The sequence below is a fragment of the Stegodyphus dumicola genome, chromosome 5, assembly GCF_044657685.1.
Source record: "Stegodyphus dumicola isolate Sdum_Otavi_A_Nest chromosome 5, ASM4465768v1".
NCBI lineage: Eukaryota > Metazoa > Arthropoda > Arachnida > Araneae > Eresidae > Stegodyphus > Stegodyphus dumicola.
In genome coordinates, this window is record NC_140772.1 from 120,043,233 (window position 1) to 120,058,208 (window position 14,976).

General features: G+C 29.5%; 1 protein-coding gene across 3 annotated transcripts in view; it reads right to left on the reverse strand.

The window, feature by feature from the left end:
* Nucleotides 1–349: 349 nt before the first annotated feature.
* Nucleotides 350–14,976, reverse strand: part of LOC118190582 (sodium-dependent proline transporter-like) — a 258,842-nt gene continuing 244,215 nt past the window's right edge. For all 3 annotated transcript variants that reach the window (XM_085816989.1, XM_035361343.2, XM_035361336.2), the window contains one exon: nt 350–13,761. In XM_085816989.1, the coding sequence (XP_085673115.1) occupies nt 13,594–13,761 (168 nt within the window). In that variant the 3' untranslated portion in view covers nt 350–13,593. The remainder of the gene's footprint in view (nt 13,762–14,976) is intronic.

A 14,976-nucleotide genomic window follows, 5' to 3' on the forward strand; every position in this document is an offset into this window, starting at 1 on the left:
TGGCAGATTAGCTGCATGATTAATGATTTGCAGCTTTTACAAATGTAGCGATGACATGCAGGAGAAATGGATATTTTGAACATCAGAAAAGAGGGGAAATTGTCCGCAAATTTTTACTGTACTTTTTATTATAATTCCAATTTTCAGATCTCATGTTTAAGCCACAGGGAACCATAATGAAGGAAATTCAAAATTAATCTTTAATGTAACCGACTGGTTATTTTATTAAAACTAGTGGCTGGAAAGGTTAAGTTCATTAACACATATGATGTACTATTCAATTGAATGCATTTATACTTATAAAAATCTTCTAATAAAACAAGACCCAAATGAATAACAAATGACAATGTCTAAAAACCAAATATTTATTTCAAATCCAGCTTCTGAGTGAATTACATTATATACTGTACAGCAAATAAAACAACATATTCAAAATGTACAATAGCCTACCCTTCCCAGTGACTTAATACAATGATTATAAATACACAGGAACTATTTTGAACTGAAAGACAAAATGTTATTAAAAAAAAGATGGAATTATTTCTTTGCTAGGTGTACTTATTAAGGTACAAGATTCTATTTTATTCTATTATTCAGTGACTGTCCGAAAATTTCATTTCTATGATATGAATATCTATGTGGTTTTAATAAGGTATGTACAGGATACTACTTTTTCTGTAAGGATGTGCATACCTATAACTTCAGATATTTTAAACACGTGCATTTAGGTTTAAATTAGTTACATTTGAAGTAAATACTAATTCCCATCTTATTATTTAGTTCAAAAATTAATATTATGCGATCAGTGGAATGATTTAAATTGTCCGATTAACAGAATTTAATGAGTTTTAGAGAATGATATGAGCATTTTTGGACGAAGTGTTTCTAGTTAACAATATTATGTATATTACTTTATATTATACATTAGCTTGTATAAAATTACATTAGTTTGTAGAACATCCGGAATTTGGATTAGAGATGTTTTGATAGGATTATAAGCTGTATGAAAGATCCAACAGCATTCTTAAATTTTGCTGTTTATTTTTCATTATTACTTTTATTGTTACTATTATTTCAAATTTAGCAAATATTCTTAAAAGTACACATTATACAGAATATTGTTCTTTTTTCATCCAGTTTCAAACTGCAATGAACTTTTATAATATGTTAATAGTGGCTTTTAAATTAAAATAATGCATAGTTCATTTTGCTTGTTTACCTTATCTATAATTTACAATTAACTGTAATTTGTATATCATCTGCGTTATTCCATTTTAGATGAATTAATTACAGCATTTAAGTACAGATTCCAATAAACTAAAAATCAAATTAACACCATTTCGGTATTTTTTAATCAAAGTAAATTTAATATTAATAAGATGCAATATATCTTTCTCTTTGCCTAAGCAATCGAATATGTGAAAGAAAAAAGAATTAAATCCTGAAATCAAGAAAGAGTTTGTAGCTTTCTAATATGATGGAACGTAAATATTTTAAATCTTCTAACACGTATATCTTTTAACATACATTTTAAAACATCAACAAGTAAGCAGAATTTACAATTGTGATCTCATTAATTAGTGAATCTTCTTTAATAATGGCTGACTAACTGTATATACATATTAGTCTAAATGTTTTTGATTTTTTATTAATTCCCGATTTATAATGTAAACAATAAAATACAGCCAAGGAAATCTTTGAGATATACTAGGGAAAAAATGGTGTAGTTTCAATATTTAGTAATAAATTTATTTTTCATTTTAAAGAGATACAGTATACATCATTAACAACGGGAACTATTCAGGTTTTTCATACGTTGATTTCAATCTTTCAATGTGTGCACTCTGAATAACACGATTCACATTCATATGGTGAATAAATTCAAAGTAAGCTCAGTGTAATGTGGTAAACAAAGTAAACTCGGTGCAGCATATCTGTAACGGTTACAGTATATGTATTACGTGGATATTAATTACGCAGTAAAATTATAAGATAGGTACGGGCTTTGATGGCACACAAGTACTGTTTTTAACAAATTCTCAAAGAACAATATCTCATGATGTCAGAACCAGTAAACGGGATGGCGAAAGAAATATTTCATTGTCTCCATCTCTGCGGGAAGTCTGATCCAGCATTATAGAGGAAGATAAACTGAAAAACACTTCCCCAATTCTGTGAAAATGGGTGCGGGAAGCTCTATCATGTTGTAGGAATCAATTCTTACACCCGGTATTTAGTTGTGGTAACTACCACTTTTATAGCAAATCCAGAAATGAGTCACTAATCACAGTTGCTTTAGGAAAGTGAATAGGGAAATTTCTTGCACGATATTCCACAAAAAGTATGAACTCTTGTAAAGTCATATTGCTGTGTGCCTTTTAAATTCTGAGCGAAGCTCATGATGCACTGTAATTGTAGATGTGGAAATTTAAAAATATTGTTTATAGAATGCTTCCTAATGTTGCGACGTCATTTTAAGAACTGTTGTTCTTCAATTCAATTAGCATCAAAAGCGAAACACTAGTAGTGTATAAGAAAACTTGAACAATTAGTCAGTCCCCTGCTGATAGTGTAAGTTGTGACAAAGTAAGGGAGAGGAATAAATTTTGTTGTTAACTTTTGAAACTTCACCATTCTATTGCATCCTTTGTATTCTATCTTTTCATCTAAGAATAAAGGTAGAATATTTTACATAAATTAACGTATTGATTTTAAAATAATCAACTGAGATTTTAAGTATGTTCAAAATATTTTTTTTATTTTTTCGAATGTATTGAAAACGACAAATTTGCTAACCTTTTAGTTTAGAATTATCTGTTTCATATAAGATTTAAAAACTAATGCTCTATAATCCGCTTTATGGTAAAACACAGATTTAAAAGCATTTTTATTATTCAGCATACCAAAAACATGTTTGACAGATCCATTTCATGATGTAACATATAATATTTGTCTCCCCCATAGAAAGGGAAAAAATTCACAGTACCAGTGATTTATCATTGAGCTAACTTTTCCAGATATAAAATCTGTAGTAATACAGCCGCAGTTCTATTGTCAGACATTTCTGATAAACCTACATTTCATGTATTATGGATTTCGATGTTTGAATTATCTGTGCGTTTTCGCATTTCTTAAATAATGAGCAACATATTTTTGGTCAAATATTTGTCATTTAGAGCTTAAAATAATAATGTTATAAAACATAAATTTCAGGTAGGACAATTTGCAGGCATAAGTTGTTATTTTTAATTTTCCGTTGATTTTAAATAACCTAAAATTATTTCATACCATTACATTGAGCAATTTTAATTAACACCAAATTGGACATTATGTTTCTAATATTAATCTATTTGCTGATGATTTTATAACGAGTAAGTATTATCGGGCTATAAAGTAATACATGACGTTTTTTTTTCCTTTTTACATTGATATGAGATTTGGGCTTATATTCCTTAAAGTTTACAGCAAAATTTTAATTTTAATAAATTAAATACATTATTTTCGAACACTAATTATTTAAAGGAAAGTTAAATTAATGTTTAAGACAAATATTTCTTTAGTGGCGATAATTCACGTACTAAGGAGCTGGAATTCTAAATATAAACTTCTACAATCTATAGACTCTATACATTTTTTTTTTATACTTTAGAAATTTTTATAACAAAATCACATTCATCTTACAGAGATCTAAACGTCTATCCCAATTTCTATTATTCAAGTTCTTAAAATGTACATTTTGCCAAATGCAAGTGTTATATTACATACAAAACGATGCCCGGATTATTATGAACACTTCAAAGCAACGATCGTTATTTTCATATCACTTGTCTAATCCTACGCTCTGTTACTTATTTCAAGAGTAAGTTCCGAAAGTTTTAATTTCGCATTCCTTAAATAAAGCTGTTTCAAATTCAGAATCCTTAGCTTTCTCTCTTCTTTTCTAAGCCTAATTTTTACATTTTATTCTACTTAGTATCTTTCGTATACATTTATAGTATACCGCCGACAATATTTGTTAAGTCTTATTTTCTCATTTTCTAACTAAGTGTTATCATACCTTTTATGTTTTCAGTTAGACAAACTGGGTACAACTGTTTATTACATTTTTGTTTAGTACGATTTCTTTCTAAATAAACCACATTTTTCAGGCATTTCCTCACCCTCTTGATTTACATAGCATTTCTAATCCTTAAATATTCCCTAATGTATTACTCCTTTGTTGAATGTAACTGAAAATGAAACCATTTTTTAGGAGAGCTTTTAACACGGAGTTACGATGCTTATCATAGCCTCAACAGAAATTAGCTAGTTTCGTCAATTTACTTCATTTTCAAAATGCATAATTTATTTTGCAGTAAATTTAGTTGTTCCGTGAAGGGTGCTTGAATATAACTATTTCAGTCAGAATGGATTATCAATAGCAGAAATATCCGGGCATCGTTAGTGAAATGTTACGGACGTCTCACACATTTAGTGAACATCAGTAATGGCAAATAACTATACATATTCTCCATATATATATTCTATACAAATAGATTATACATACTTAGTATAACTATACACTTTTTGAAAAGCAGAATAGTTACAAAAGGTGTCACAAATGAGTTTACTAGAGCTTCCAAGCTGAGTATATAGTTTTTAATGCCTAAATCATTTGTTACCTAAATACTTTTAAACATAATCTTCAAGATTTAGTTTTAACACAGCCCTATTTAATGCTAATGAGCATTTATAGTAATACACGTAATATTCTGCAATTATTTGTTTTGATTCTGGTCTCAGGCTTAAATTATATAAAAAATAAATAAATAGTAAGTAAATCATGATATTTACTAATTAAATTTAAGTCCAGCAGTAAGGTGCTGATAACATAAGTTTTAAAATACAATGATGTACATGGCAAGTAAAAAAAAATGAATTTTCTTTCTTCAGTGTATCAACAAGAGAAAAGCGTTGTTGCTAATAAAATATTTTTACTTGACAAATAACTTCATTTAGATTTTAAATATATCCATAATATTTCAAGCTCATAAAGGGAAATTTAATATACAAAACATTACAATCAAACAAGTCAAAAGAAGATGTTCGGGTTAGTATTTATAATGCAATGAATTGCAAATTCAACTAATCAGTTATATTTTATAATAATTATGGTGAATATTATTCATCATTCCTTTTATTCATCTTACTTTTTATTACTCATAATACCCTTTTTTGAACCTGAAAAGAAAGTTGATAAACAATCTTTAAGCACACTTCATTTAAATTAACGCTTCTTTTTTTAAAACATTCAAAATCATTTAATCGACTTGTTAAAGATATTTTTTAAATATACATATTAATTTAAATCAACGCTTTCTTTTCTTAAACATGTAGATACGTAGGCAAATTTTATAACTTTCAATGATACTTTTAAGATATTAACAACTTTTCAACAATTTATGGGTTAGTAAATTATGATAGATAATGGTATTATTTTTCTATATATCGTAAGTATACATTTAAAACCTGTCATTAGTATCCTAAAGATTATTTGTTTATTTTTATAACTATGCTGCTCATACAAATAAAATATACAGGTCATGTGCAACACAAAATTACATGTATAAATATTTAGAATATTTTTTACGAAATTCGAAACGAAATATTTTTTGTGAACAGCATACTTTTCAAAATAGATGAACACAAAGACACAGTTTCCATTGTTATGAATTTATGCTATCAAATGTAAAATTCAGAAATTGAAGGGCTAAAATTAAAGTCTTGTATAATATCAAGTAAAATAGTATAAAGTACAATAATGCCATAAAAATATCTAATTTAGATCAAAGAATATTGTATATTACTAAGCTTGTTGTGAAACAGTTTTTGATTCATAAAACGCATACGTTTACTATAAGTTACATTTGCATATATATTTAAACGCAAAACGCAAAGGAAAGTACGAGCTGGTAAGGGAAATGAATAAATTTTGCTGCAAAGAATATTGTTTTATTAATTTTTTTAATATTTAATGTCCACGTTCCCTCTTAAAATTGTTATTAGAACATATTTAAAGGTATCAGAGGGGCACGTGTAAAAGTTCTACCCGTTTTTTGGATGCAGAATGTGATCTGATAACTTACTTCGAAGATAGCCCCCCAGTGAATAGTACCTTTTACCAACAAAAGGTGGAGCAGTAAAGCCTATAAAGGCACTCATATCAATCACTAGAGATCATGCGCTTAATGGGTAAAAATGGAGAACCGCAATAAGTATCTTACTGTTTACTGTACGACTTAAACAAATGCAATATGGAATCCGCAGCTTGGCGTAGTATTTCTAAGACGTAAGAAGAGGATGCAGTTTTTGCTAAGATATATATCTGTTTCAGATATTCTAAGATGAAGAAAGATGTACAGGCTAGTGACATACTGGATGTTCATCTGTGGTTTCCGATGAAATCCTAGAGCATACCATAAAAATTAATCATATTTAATCTCCACAAACTAGAAAACATTCTCGGTACACATAACAATTGTAAAAAGACGGGTGCATATAGCTAAATTAATCAAGAAATTCGATCAATGAGTTCCAACCAGTTTTTTGAAAAGCAACGAGAGAATATATTCAATAACTGTGCTTATCAGGTTTATCGTTACAGAAGCGAAAAATTCTTTTCGGAACGAACTGCAGTGAAAGATAAAAAATAGTTATCGTATTTGTGTGCTGAATTACAGAACTGTATGGTTAACCTCGAGAGAAAGACTGCATCCCAAAAGTACTTTTAGGTATCAAGCGATAGTATACTAGAATGTAACCGAACAATAAATGCTGACTTCTATTGTTTACAATTGGACAGACACTGAAGGGAACCGGCAATTAATCAGCTTTCATTCTTCAATCCCAAAGCCATTTATCTTTCACCAAGATAATGCTAGACCTCATATTGTTTTAATTACTCAATAAAAATTATTGGACCTTTGAATGGAAAATATTCACCCATCCAGGAATGTATATTAATATACACCCTTTGCCTGTTTTTCTAAACGACCATCCCCTTTCAGTTAAATCATGTCTCAGCACTTACCTTATTGTGACTCTCTACATTATTGCTTGCCTCCTCGGAGGGATACTGGATTGTTCAATTTCGTTTTACTCTTTCCTCTCCTGTTACAAAGATTTTTTCATCGATCACCTCAAATAGTTGACCTTGGAAATCATACACAACATACCAAAATGTACCATCAAGATTTTAACTGGTTGTAGCAAAACTGCTGATAATTTAGGCAGTGGAATTCATATTGAGACATTTTTGCCAACGTAACACGGATTGCTGTTAGTTTTTCAGAAGCAAATTAACAGCAACTGACTTGAAACGACAGTGGAAGATAAAATGAGCGTTTCCATCCTACAAAAGTTAAAACTAATTTGGCTGCTCCATGATGTCCATCTACAGTGAGTTAAATCTCACGTAGACATTTACGGCAATAAACTAGCGAAAAAAATAACAAATAAGGGTTGTACTCATTTTACTCCCTCATCCTTCAACCGTAATTTTTTGGAGCTATTCTCCCAGCAATACTCACAAAATGTAGTGGAGTGGTTGGCACCCCCACCCATCACTGGTATCTGGGTAGTGGGCCGGGAATGGCTCTAAACCTTAAATGAAGGAAAGATTTGCGAACTGCGCTTTCACGACTGGCAAGTCATATATAAGTCACTATATCAAGTGCTCTCTTTATATGAAGACAGGAAAGTCTTTGACGCCTGCACCAAATGCCAGTGACACCAGGCTTTGGTTAGATATAATCTTGGATTGTTTAGACCTCTTAAGAGAGGACATAGTTTCCCGTCCCGTTCTTATTCTCGACTTTCATAGGGTCAATGGACTTTTAAAGGATAAGCAACTACAACAACCATCTCATCTGTTCATGATAGACCATTTTCATTCTCGAAATCTTCGATAATGTAAAGAACGTGAAAACAGCATTTCGATATTTTTATCTTTTTACCTCTAGACCAAAGAAGTTTGATCGGTGTAGGATACACCTGTTAACAAGTAGATGGCAAGAAGTAATATATATATTTAGTGCTCTCTGATTTCTTTTTCCCGCTTAAAAATGGGTAGAACTTTTGCACATATAAATAACATATCACTACAAGGAGCAGGAATTTGAATAATCCATACTAATAAACCTCTGTTACATGAATATTCACTTATTTTTTTAGTCATCTCTTAATATTTTTTCCATATATGTTTCACCTGAAAAGATATCCATACATAAAATAACTTTCTTATTGTCGATTGTCATCAGATAGGGTTTGGTTTCAAATTTATTTAAGTGTTACGAGTTTCAATGTTTCAAAAAAACTTAGGTCATGATTATGTTATTTGAATTTACTTAACGTACTTTAATTGCATTTATAGTAACTTAAATTTAAAATTTCAGTAATAGCTTTTAAAAATGAACTAAATTCCTGCTTCGAATTACATCATATGTGTTTGCCAGTTATAATATTATAATAGTTCATAATTTTAATTTAAATATAATTATAATAATTCGTAATTTTAAGCATATAACTAATAGAATATAATAAAATAATAAATAATAAAATTATATGAAAGTACGTAAGTTTAAGGGTTACTTTTGAATTCAACGATCCTAACCAATATCATAAAAGTTTTGATGTTCCGAGTTTATGGGCGATTCAAATGCATGCCTTATTTACAACATTCAGAATAGTAGCGAAAGCGCATAGTTTAGTGGAAAGAGTTGTTAACGAGTGCTTAATTTTAACTAAAAGAAAACTTTATTCACTATGCCTTTGATGACGCAGACTTAAAACTTCTACCATATGCAAGAACAGATTTTAGTGATAATTTTTGTCTTCTGTGGAAGCACTTGACCTATGATTACAAATTTTACTATTCAGCCCATATAAAAATATATATATGTAATAATTTTTTATTTCACTATCCACTTTGTAAACCTTCTTCCTAAAAAAGAAGTATAATTTTGTTAATTCCTAATAGCATTGAATTATAAAACATTTGCTTAAAAGCTCATTATCCGTATCTTACTCCTAGAAAGAATAACTTTTAATAAAGCTCGGTTTGATTGTTAAATTCATAGAATAAGATAACAAAGGTAACATAAAATAAATTTATCTTACGAGATATGGTAATTTTTTATAAAGCATTGAGCTCTAACTTTTAGCAGTAAAGTTTCCTTTAGTATCATAACATCATCATCATATATGAATGCATATTTTTATGTAATAGATGTAAATAATATTTTCATATTCTTTGTTTCAAGAAATAGTAAAGTATATGCAGAGTACGTCGAAAAAATATGAATTCAATATACGTTCGGATATGCGAGGTTATTACACGAAATGTCTCAGAAATCTGAAATCCTAAGAAATATAATCGATCTGAAAGTTACCGCTTTAAAATAAATGATCGGCATTCATTCTTCCAACATTTTTACGGAATCAAAATCGCAATAACAACCTTGTATTTAGCTTACATATATTAAAACACTCAATCGATTTCGAGGGCAGCTAAAGATCCCTCCTCATCAGGAGAACGAAGATGAAGACGAAATTACTAGACAGGGGGAAAAGGAAAAATAAAGCATCGGCAAAGGAGTCTCAGAAACACGTGGTCGTTATCAGATTTTGTTACACTGGCCGCCTACTTTTACGAGGGTATTCCAGGTTCAGACGTGGTGCGTAAGTTGCGCCTCGCTCCCTATTTTTTGACTTCGCTGATTTTTTTCCCCCGTTTTATTCTATGTGTTATATGTTTGATCAGATAGCCTGACTCAGTAAAAGTAGGCGGCCAGTGTAACTCTGATTCAAAATCCGGTTCCGACCATGTGCAGTTCTGATAACGACTACGTGTTTCTGAGACTCCTTTGCTGATGCTTTATTTTTCTTTCTTTTTTTCCCCTTTCTAATAATTTCATTCTCCTGATGAGGAGGGACCTTTAGCTGCCCTCGAAATCGATTGAGTGTTTTAACATACGCTAAATACAAGGTTAACGCTAAATACAAGGTTTTTATTGCAATTTTGATTGTCACATTGACGCGTTTCTCTTTTATTCTACTTTCATGGAATTTTATATAATTCATATAACTGCAGCCTACTGAATATTTATTGAAAATTAGTTTCAATGTATTTTGAATTTCAATTTTATTACCTCACTAAACAGGTACCTCATTTATAAATGTTAGTGGTTGGACATATCTTTCATTTTATATAACATTCTACATACTTTTATAGCAATTAAGAAAAGTATCTACAGTAGAACCTCTATCTATCGTTCGCCATTTTTGATTTCGCATAAAGTTTTGTATAAATTTTATTTTAGCCCTCATCTATTGCTCCCCGAATATCTTCTTACCTCGGGATATTTTATTCCTGAGGAATAATTTAAGAAAAAAATTTGAAGTAAAACACTTGCCTATTTGAGTTACCATCTCTTTGAACAATAAATCGGGCAGCACAGTAATGCAATAACATTATTAGTATTTTTTCCGAATGTTAGCTCATCGCAATACATTTATTTTTGTTTTTATTACATTGTATCTTTTTATTTTTCAGAGGTTTTGTAGTGAGTTCACTTTTGCTCATCCAGAAATATAGAGAAGGAACTTTAAGATGCAAAAGAGATGGTGTTGAGCTTCGCCGCAACATATGAAACTTTACGAAAAAATTCAGAAGTTTTTCTTGTTCCAAATGGAACTCAAAGGTATCAAAATGTATGTTTAAAGCAGGAAAATTTCTGTTAGGATGCAAAAATTAATGCACGATTTATTTTTAAAACAAAAAAGGTTTTCAGTGTGTTGTATTCATATTGACAGTAATAAATGTCGATTATTTATAACGTTATTTTTTGTTACGTGTACTTTTTCACACTTAATCGTTTTCTCATTTTCATATCCTTTCACTCCAACCTTTTGAAAAGAGGCACATACAGATTTTACGTGTTTCAAAAAATCAATTTTTTGTATTAATTCTGAGATTATTAGAACTAGAAATTTATTATTATTAGTCAGTACACTGTGGATATTTCACTGAAAATTATATCTGTAAAACACAATGTAATTGTCTTTCTTCGAGATGACTGCAAAACATTATAAATAGTCTACTGATGTTCTTTCTATTTTGAAAATAAACAAAACTTCTTGACTTAAAAAACAGTCTGAGAAGGTACAGCTATTATATAACCTATACGCATATTCGTTTAGACAGGTCCAGGTACATATCTATGAGAAATTCCTGTATAAAGAAAATAAAATGGCTTTGTGGCGGAAATTGATGGTATAAGATTGATATGAAAATCAAATAATAGATATAATAGTTGCATTCTGAGAATTAACAATAAGTTTTTTTTAGTTAATCTGAGATATTCAAGGCTGCAGTTTCTAAGATTTATGAAATGAAAATTGTATTAAAAACTATTATTTTTATTTATTTAATTAATTAATAGCATAAAACGTTTAGCACAAATCAATTATTAAAGTCTGAAAAATTACAGTAGAAAGAAAATTTTTTTACTTAACAAAAATTTAAAGCAAGGCTGAAAATAAAAACAAAATAACGCAGTTTTGGCATGATATCCGAATTATTTAATAGTTTGCGATGAATACCTAAAATAATAAGTAGTAAGGTAAAAACAGATATAATAATCTTAAAACTGTAAAAACAGATCTTAGGACGACATGGAGGTAGATTGAAATAATTCATGTGATCAAGTCAAATTTCAAACAGAAGCTTACTTTAGAAACGATACATAAACAGTTAAAATCAGTTGTTCATTTTTATCATCTAATCGTACACGAGACATGAAACACTTATGCCTCATTTTAATCGAGCAGAAAAGTATATTATGCGTACTAACGTTTTGAGAAAGTATTTGGCTTTTAAGTATTTAGAATAAGAAATGGTGGAAATATTAATTAAAAAAATAGGTTAAAACTACGCATCTGAGCCCTCCTAAATTTTATTGAAGTAAAAAAAAATGTAGATGCAGATTTCTGAGACATCTTTAATTGCTCCAAATTATTTAATATCATGAATGGTTTGTAATAGAAACATTAACAAGTAATAAAAGACATTAGAATCCAAATATAAACTCGTATTTTTAAATATCTAAATGGAATAAATAATACTATGTTTATTTGTTGAGATTATGCTATTTAGTAATAGTCTTATCAATCTGTAAAAAAAATTCAGAGAAAGCATATTATTAAATTCAAGAAAGGCTCATTCATTTCAAGGGAAAAAAATAGCATTACAAAGTATTTGCCTATAATATTTCACATAAAGAGTATTTTAATTAGTAATCACATAAATTATGATTTAAATTCACACAGCATTTTTAAAATAGAGAGGAATGTAAAAAAAAAAAAAAAAAAAAAATATTAGCCCAAAACCTGAATATTCTCTCTTCTGTGTCAGAAAAGCCTACTTTAAAGTTCGTATAATATAATTCAATAAAAATAAATAAGTTACGTTTCGATATTAATATATAAGCCAAGAAATCTTTTTTCACTGCCACAAAATGTAACATAACTTTTTATTTCATTAAGTATTACTAAATGCATTATTATAACTTTAAATGATCGATGAATAAAATTTAAATTCCTTTAATTTGCGTTTTCAAGTTATATTACAAAATGACAATGCCTCAGAAGTGTCTTGAGATATGTATACCTCTCTTTCATATGAGAAACAAGAATATTTTCAAATGAATTTAAAATTATGTGCAGTTAAATATTTGTGCTAATACAGAAGAGTAAATGTTTCTTAAGTATAAAAACTCGATAAAAAATTCAAAAACTGCAGAAAATACGCATTTAATTAAATGCCTTATTTATTAAATACTAAAACAGGAACAAAAATCGATAAACAATCAAAAATAAATTTGGAAGCGACAACATTGTTTTTAACAAAGGATAATTTTTAGATAATCTAAATATTCACGGCAACTCACTTTTCAAATTTTGCTTTCGCTTTTTAATGAATAACTGCATTAAAATAAAGACATTTATAGGCGATGTTTCTTACATAATGTTACTCCATTGTAATAAATAATAAGATAAAGATGCTGCTTTTGTATAAAAATACTGAAAAATAAAGTCTCACTCATGGAATGTGAAGTATCTGAGATATTAAAAATTTATAGTTCTGTACATATAACTTTAACATGTATGTTAACTATAACCATGTGTTTAAAATGTAATGCTTTTTATAGTACAAAGGAACATTTCTTTGATATCTATACAAAATGGAAAACAGAATATGCTGTTGAAAAAAGCAATGTCCAGTGAAGTACAATGATAATTTACATAAACAAAAAAATATAAATCAAAAACAAAAACGAGCATAAAATCTGTTTTTGAATTCAAATATTTTTAGTATCACACGCTCGTTGACTGACTTTCAAGAATAAATAACATTCATAGATCCTGTCGCTATGGATGCATTTTCCAACAGGTTAACAGTGGCACTTCTTTGAAACGTATCTTAGTCGCAATACACGAAGAGGAATCGCCGGCTTCCTAGCAGCACGTCGATCCATTCCTCGCGGGAATTATCTATCATATAGCGGTTTCAAAAGTATAAGTTACATTAAAGGAAGGATTGTCAAACGAGTTCTTGCGGATGTAGTCGGTTACTGTATCTTCGGCAGGATCGCCAGTCTTGAAAGTGGCTAATTTCGGTGGTGGTCCCCATTCGTCTGTTGGCTGCATCAGGAGACTCATTTTCTAAACACAAGAGAAAATCACGTGTTTGTAAAATTTCAACAAATAAGTATTAATAATTACATCTCTTACTTATCTGAAATTCTGATTCGCATGATTCTTAAAGGAATATTAACAGATGTACTGTAATCGAAGTTATTCATTTATATTACGTATTAAAGAAAACAATGTCCATTAATAGGTGCCTACTATGCTTCAACGAGGCTAAATAAATACAATAAAATGGGTATAGATTTGTTTTACGACAATTGAGGTAAACAGTAAATTCCCTTTTTGTTCTAATGAGTAAGTATTTTAAATACTCGTCTAGAATGTTTTTAACCAGCTTTTAATTTTATGCTAAGCTTAGCATCTTCAGTTTCAGATTTATTGTTGTAAACATTCTGGCTTATTTTCAGTTTCATAAAGTACTCGGTTTGCAGTTTTCGCTCACTGTTTAATATTTAGCAAAATTTGAATCCTAATTTTCACTCGGAATAATACTGCAATGTTCAATTTACGAGTAAATAAAATATGACAGAAAAAAGGACTTTTTTAAGGATTTGATACGATAGGAAGAATTATTTCGGGGGAAACAGTTTGAGAAAAATCTATTAAACTCCATATATAATGAATGAATTAGAAATAAGGCTACACTTTGGAAATAAATAGTGTTCAAAGGAAATAGTAAAACGTGCATTAAATTTGAACTTTCATGTTTTCATTTCAAAATAAGAATTATGTACCCGAGTTTATACTATCATGCCCAAAATGACGTTGTACATAGTAGAGCAAGTTAAGGTTGCAACACAGGGCATTTGCGTTTGCAGTCATCACCGATGCTGTAACTGTTCATGGCCCAGAATGTCCAACAGGTTGCAGAAATCTCCTTTTAAATAAGCATTGTTGCCATTCATTGTGCGAATGTGATGAAAACATTTGGGAAATGAAAAACTAGTGGAAATACAGAAACATTAGAAACGTCCGAAATGGAGAAAAGTTTCACCCAATAAAGTAAGCTGGTTCGTATTGTTGTGCATTATTCTTCAGTCTAAGTACGTATTTAATTTTTCAATGGCATTGTGCCATTTCCTTTAAACAACTTAGGTATCACGCAATACGATGGAATACGTAGCCATATTTCTGACTTACCCTGTAAAGTTGTCTGACGCAGGCAAAAACAAATGTTTAGATTAACATCAATAATATTCTGTAGAGTATTGTATTGTGAAATAAGCG